Source organism: Wyeomyia smithii, chromosome 3, assembly GCF_029784165.1.
Source record: "Wyeomyia smithii strain HCP4-BCI-WySm-NY-G18 chromosome 3, ASM2978416v1, whole genome shotgun sequence".
Classification (NCBI taxonomy): Eukaryota; Metazoa; Arthropoda; class Insecta; order Diptera; family Culicidae; genus Wyeomyia; species Wyeomyia smithii.
In genome coordinates this window covers 115,301,916-115,308,791 of record NC_073696.1, presented here as the reverse complement: position 1 = coordinate 115,308,791, position 6,876 = coordinate 115,301,916, and the positions used below count along the sequence as shown (strand labels likewise).

General features: G+C 38.5%; 2 protein-coding genes across 2 annotated transcripts; one reads left to right on the top strand and one right to left on the bottom strand.

Annotated features, from left to right (window-relative positions):
* The first annotated feature begins 3,928 nt into the window (after positions 1-3,928).
* Positions 3,929-5,475, top strand: LOC129729351 (peptidyl-prolyl cis-trans isomerase-like 3). Its single transcript, XM_055687871.1, has 3 exons — positions 3,929-4,075; positions 4,640-4,995; positions 5,051-5,475. The coding sequence occupies exons 1-3, from the start codon at positions 4,046-4,048 to the stop codon at positions 5,175-5,177; spliced, it is 513 nt and encodes a 170-aa protein (XP_055543846.1). The 5' UTR covers positions 3,929-4,045; the 3' UTR covers positions 5,178-5,475.
* On the bottom strand, positions 5,260-6,238 carry LOC129729350 (uncharacterized). Its single transcript, XM_055687870.1, has 4 exons — positions 6,065-6,238; positions 5,670-6,001; positions 5,525-5,606; positions 5,260-5,438 (listed from the first exon to the last, which is right to left on the bottom strand). Exons 1-4 carry the CDS (start codon positions 6,126-6,128, stop codon positions 5,341-5,343), a joined length of 576 nt encoding a protein of 191 aa, XP_055543845.1. The 5' UTR covers positions 6,129-6,238; the 3' UTR covers positions 5,260-5,340.
* Positions 6,239-6,876: the final 638 nt, after the last annotated feature.

Here is a 6,876-nt window from a genome sequence, read left to right as displayed (position 1 = left end):
GTAGCCCCTCCTTCATTCTAATTATCTGACGAAGCCTTGGTATAAAACGTATCGTTCGAACATTTCACCCCATCAGTTTCATTATTAAACCGTACCGGATACATACGGACGCTCGGTGTTAGCAGCTAAAAGGAGGAAAAACAAAATAGTACCGGTCATCTCGTGCCGGTTTCACCCGTGATGCTGGTGGCTACTGCAAAATACTAAAATGGCTGGAATTCTGGACGGAAACCAGTAAACAAGAAATCGGCAACTGGCACCTTTTAGTGCCTCGCAGTTTTATAATAGAAGCGGTTAGTTGAATTTTATGTTTTACAATTGCTGCTGCTAGCGGAAAAAAACCTTGCAAAAATGCATGTTTATGTTGATGTTAATTTCACGACAGCGCTAGGTGTTAGCAGCTGAAAGGAGGAAAGACAAAATAGTACCGGTCATCTCGTGCCGGTTTCACCCGTTATGCTGGTGGCTTTTAGTAGTAAATGGCTACTGCAAAACACTTAAATGGCTGGAATTCTGGACGGACTAACCAGTAAACGGGAATAATCGGCAACTGGTACCTTTTGGTGCCTCGAAATTTTGTTACAGAAGTTTTGTAAAAGAAGCGTTGCAATTCCCTCTACTATTTGCTTCAATGGATTTTTTTTTTTTATAAGAATACGGTAGTCAACGTCATGCGGTCGTGTCTTGAATACCACCCTCCTACTTTTTTTTCTATGAAAGCAATCGAATCGGGTATATTTGTTCCAAAGCATTCCCGCTTAGCCAAATGTCAAATGTCCAGAAGAAATCAAACAAAAGGAATTTCCCACTTAGTAAATGCCAGACGCCCAGCAGAACTCGAACAACCACGCTCGACGCCTGGGTTCGAATCCCAACGCCGACATAGGTGTCGATTGTTGTGGGGTGGCGTGATCTACTCACAACCAACCCAAATGGTCTAGGTTTAGTCCTAGCCGACACCGGGAGATTTTCTGAAGCGAAAAATCTCTGGGACCACGCCTTCCATCGCATGTGGAAGTAAAGCCGTTGACGCCGGTCCGTTAAACAACGGTTCGTAAGTAAGGGTCCTGGGTGGAGTCGCCTCCTTGGGCGTTAGTGATTGGCACAACAACAGTGGCGGAGCCAGACTGACGGAAAATAAAAAATATCGCTTGCTGAAATTCTGTACAAATCTGTTTTAAAAATCAAAATTCTGTATGAATTCTGTATTCTGTATCATTTCTGTATCGTGGTCAAAAAGTCTGTATAATACAGAAAAATCTGTATACTTGGCAGCCCTGAGCCAGTGATACCAAATTAGGGTTGTCGATATTAAAGATAGAATATCGATATTTGCTTTATCGATAATAAAAGCGGTATCGATATTGAACTCGATATAAGGCAATCCACGAGACAGTTGCGATCAGCTGATTTCAGTCTGTTTTCAACTTATGACAGCTTTATGTATGTTCGATCGGTCTCAACTTGCATGCAATCCGGATCCAGAAGCGTGAAAAACAAATGTTATCCGATCGGTAGCTCTAGTATCGCGAGTGCCAATCCTAAATACAACAATATAAAATCACTTTTGATATTATTGCCGACATTAAAAGAGTTCGGTTTTGGCCGTGTTTTGATTTTACAGCTTGAAAAACAGCAACAATAACAAACGTACAAGCAAAACAAACGTTACCCGTGGATTGCCTTATTGCGCGCCGATATCGATATTTTATCGATATTTTTCTCTATGCACTAAGGTTGTTTTTTTACGCGGCTTTTTTTACGCGGATTCCAGAATTTACGCGTTTTTTTACGCGGATTCCGGAATTCACGCGGTTTTTATTACGCGGATTCCGGAATTCACGCGGTTTTTCACGCGGCACGTTATCCCCGCGTAAAAAGCGACTTTGTTCACACAGCAGTGTGAGCGCAACGAGCGAAGCATAATATATGTTGCACAGAGTTATGCACTTGAATCAATTTAATTATTTAGAAAAAAAATTAACTTAGCTTTGTAAATGTTTAAAAGTGGCGCTGATATGCTATCTCATTTACACGTACGCTGAAATGTTATTCCTTAAATCATCGCGCGATGCCTGCAAGAAACACCGCCGTTCGCAATCGGCAAGAATAAACGTTGTGTACATTCTAAAATAATGCAACGTATTTTTTGTTTTGTTTCATCAAGCAAAGTACTCGACGTGCAATAAATACATCACCCGAAAACAATACAAAAGCACACTGCCACTGAACACCGATACTGTATGCACGTATGAACACTGCTTTTTTCGTGTTTCGATGAATCAGCTGTCAAATTACATGTAAAACTGATCCAGTGATCCAGCTAATGCTGGATTCACTCATGTTGAACCAGAGGGGATTCACTGCTGTCAAATTTCATATATGTATGCGTTATCGCAGATCAGCTCTGGTCCATGACGTTTGTTGGTCCGTGACGTTTGTAACTATGAACGATAATGAGGAAAAAATCACTACACAACACATTCATAAAAGTTTTCCGCGGTTTCTCGAGTTTTGATAAAAAAAACGTTCCAATTCTATAATATTTCACATCGATCAATTTCATAACCAAAAAGAACAAAAACCAAAACAAACACCATGTTGCCGAATATGCTGGTTACACGATGTTTGACAGATAGATCCCCCCTGTGTTGAACGTAAACGTCTGTGATGCCAACCTTTCTGTTAGGCCTGAAACAAGCTGAACGCCAACGTGAGCGATCGGGCGAGATTCTTGCCGAAGGTTAATAAACAGCCGTGAGTAGAGTTGTTAATTAACCTACGGCAAGAATCTCATCCGATCGGTCGCGTTGGCGTTCAGCATGTTTCATGCCTTAGTATTGAATATTCCGGCGAAGTGTTTACTATTTCATCTCGTCCGTTACGACAGCGGGCCGATTGCTGATCGCTTTACGCAAGGTGCATTTTCCAATCAGATTAAACCGATGTTTCGTGAGTCGCGTCTCCTAATCGTCACTGATCCATTGACTAATCACCAGCCAGTTACTGAAGCCTAAACATTCATGTTATCGCTTATGTAACACCGATTCTTTACTGAAATTCATCGATTCTGCCATCCCAATGCAACACCAAGGCATCGCATTTGATTGGTTTAATGTGATGGTTATTGCCCCGAGAAGTTCCACACCCAAATTTCTGGAAATTCGCTCTAAGCATGCTGTCAATAAAAATGGAGATATGGCAACCATATTTCTGTCGAACTGCTCACATTTTCCATCTATCACTTATTGATTTTAGTACCAACAATTCTGGTACCTATACTTTTTAGTTGATTTGCCCTAAAATAGCTGAAATAGAGTAAACGTCCTTTAATTGCTATTGACCTATTTTCGAATAAATATATTTATCAATGGAGAAACCAAGCCTTAACGTTTGTTTTCAGTATAATGTGCACTTTCAATGAATATCTCATATTGCGTGTAAGCATTTTAAATTTAATTCTGATGCCATGATGAATTTATGATTGGTAGGCAAAATTTCGACGGCAGCACTCCCCTGATGACAACCGAGAGTATCGGACAGCAATATCGAGTCGCAATATCGAAATATCGATAATATCAAATGCGCCAATATCGTTCAAAAATATCGATATTGTGAGGGGCAAATATCGATAATATCAAATATCGATAAAATATCAGCAACCCTATACCAAATGTGCAGATTTGTCTGCAAAACGCAGATTTTTCGAGTCCGTGTGCAGATATTTATTGATTAGCAGATATTTGCAGTTTTTCCACGTTTCTGCAGTTTTTTGTCAGAATCTCCTTATATTTGCGCAGATTTTCTTGAAATGTGTGCAGATTTTTACAGACTTTTGCCTGCGCGAGCGAATATTTTTCGGATCACGGATAGATTTTTTCCAGATTTCGAGCACATTTTCCCGGTTTTTCGAGCAGTTGCAGTCATTTTTCAAAAACATCTGGCATCTCTGCTCTTAGCTTTGTCTGAACATTAGCACTATGCTAATACTAATGCTAATTTAGCGGCATTTAATAAAATGTTTTATTGCAGTATTCGATTATGAATGTTATGTTCGTTATCCTTCATCAAAATGGTAAGTTTCCCAACTTTTCTTTGTCATCAATAGCATTGTTATTCATATTATCCGTATCGTCTGTTATTGGAGCTGCAGATTTCATATCCGCATCTGCCTCTAGAGCAAACCGTGTTGGTGAAAATATTCAACAATAATATTTTTCGCTAAACATGTGAAAAGGGCCCATGTGCCATATGTAAACAAGCCACAATTTCACGTTTTTCAATGAATACAAGCTTAATCTACTCGTACAAATAAGATTTTTTGATAAAAAGTGAGTTCTTTTATCAACAAATCTTATTGATAAGAGCAGATTTCGCTTGTATTGATCAAAAAACGAGAAAATTTGGCTTGTTTACATATGGCACATGGGCCCTTTTCACATGTTTGGCGAGATTTTTGTTTTATTCAAGTGGTATTATTTTTTGTTTTGGAATTCATATTTAGGAATTCTATCAATAATCTTCGACCAATTTACAATAATACAAACATATCTATTTATAAAATTTATGCACATTACAAGTTTGCAATATCGCAAAATAAAATCAAACCGAAATTTATTTTCAACTTTCGAACTACTAGTCCGTTACTCTACATACTGACGTGGGCGATATAAAACTGGAACTGTTCTGTGAGGAATGCCCGAAAGCATGCGAGAACTTCCTAGCATTGTGCGCTAGTGATTACTACAACGGAAGCATATTTCACCGGAACATCAAAGGTTTCATTGTACAAACCGGTGATCCTACTGGCACAGGTAAAGGTGGACAATCGATATGGGGACGAAAATTTGAGGATGAATTCAAGGACAGCTTGAAGCATAACGAGCGGGGAATGATTTCGATGGCTAATAGTGGACCGAACACCAACGCTAGTCAATTTTTTATAACGTATGCCGCTCAACCAGCGCTGGATCTCAAATATACGCTTTTTGGCAGGTAAAAGAGCAATGCAAAATTTGTTACATTTTTCACTTATCCATAATGTTTACAGAGTAATTGATGGTTTTGAAGCGCTGGATGAGCTTGAAAAGTTAACCGTTAACCCGAAAACATATCGACCAGTAATAGAGAAAAAAATAAACAGCATTACAATTCACGCAAATCCAATAGCAGGGTGAGAAGAGAGCAAATGAATCTAGCCCGAGCGAAACGAAAAACTATATTAGTTTTTTTTCACTGGATTTAATTATTTAGCATACATTTACTAGAAAAAGCATAATATATTTTTCAAACAATTATACAATCGAGTCGTGCTTAAAAAATACTTTCACTTTTTTCTAATCAATGGAAAGGATCACCTTTGAGATAGTATGTGCCATCTGAGCCTTCGTAAATGACTTCTGCAGTTACGTTCGTTCTAGCGCTCGAGGCTGGTACGGCTGTTGTGAAAAAATTGATAAAACGTTTTGATTTTCATATTTTCAATTATTTAATCTAGTGATATGTCACATGTCTTAAAACTTACGGTTAAAGTTTTGCTCAATTGGTTCGTATTGTTGCTCGTGGTCAGGCGATGGCTCTGGACTAGATCGTTCAGTTTTGAGACTCTATTAAAAAGGATAAAAAACAAGCTTGGAACGAAAAGTAGCAAAAATAAAATATGTACTTACATCACGATACTTCGAGAGATATAATTTCAACGGTTCAACATAATGTTCGAATCCTAGTGTATACATGGCACACAGAATGTCCTCACCGTTGATTGTTTTCCTCTTTTCCATGTGGCACCTTTCGCTCGCTTCTGATGTAATGAAAGAAATAAATTCCGAAACGCACTCCTGCACACACTCGCGGGCATCCTTTGCTATCTTCCCGTTGGAGGGAATTCCTTTTTTCATAATTTTGGTGATGTTCGCTATAGGTAGAAAACGATCTTGTTCCCTTAGAGCAACACCCGGTTTCAGCAAATGTTCAGCACCTGAATCGTCTGAGTTGATTCCATCTATGAGGAAATTTTTTTATTTAGGTAATTTAAAATCGACCGATTTTTCACAGCTTTACTTACCCAGATCATCTTGTACAAAGTAAGTATTCTCCATGGCGGATGGCATGTCGTTACTTTGTGCCATATCTGCTAAATAATTCTAGTTCCTAGAAACATTAATCAATTTTCAATTTTTGTTTTGCTTTAATACCTTTTGCGTCTACTGGAACTGATGTAAATAAAAGCAGGAATGCCGGATGTTTTTTTTAATGTCTGTAACTACTCGCAAAACCGGAGAATCTGCTCGAAATCGGGAAAAAATCTACTCGAAAAAATTTCGCTCACGCTACGCAGACAAACATATCCGGAGTGATTTGCGATAAGGGCGCAACTGGCAAAAGATAATCATTGGGAAATATCTGTTTGAAAATTTGCAAGTACCTACATTATATCACGGTGGAAGCACGACGTGGAGTAGCTGAATTCCGCCTACAAGCAACCAACATTTGAAATAATCATTGCGATCGCTTGAGTGCAATCGTTTACGATTCTTTCGCGAAACACTCGATATATGTTGCTCGCTCCGCCTGAAGCAGGCAATACTGAAACAAAATCATCAAAGAAAGCTAGCATATATTTCTTTGCTCTAAGTTGTCTCTTGCAAGCTTGAGAATGTGTAACTTTTAATAGCGATGGTTTGCTAGGATTGAAAGCCTATAAATAGCACGCTCAGAAATGATACCCGAATAATTGTTATGCGATACGAATTTTTCCATCCTTGCATGTAACACTTAGTTTTGTTTTGATATTCAACCTAATTTTCATCTAAAGCTGCTGAAAAATATATACTAATACTTGCAAATGAAAAACAAAACAAACAATGAACCCAAAAA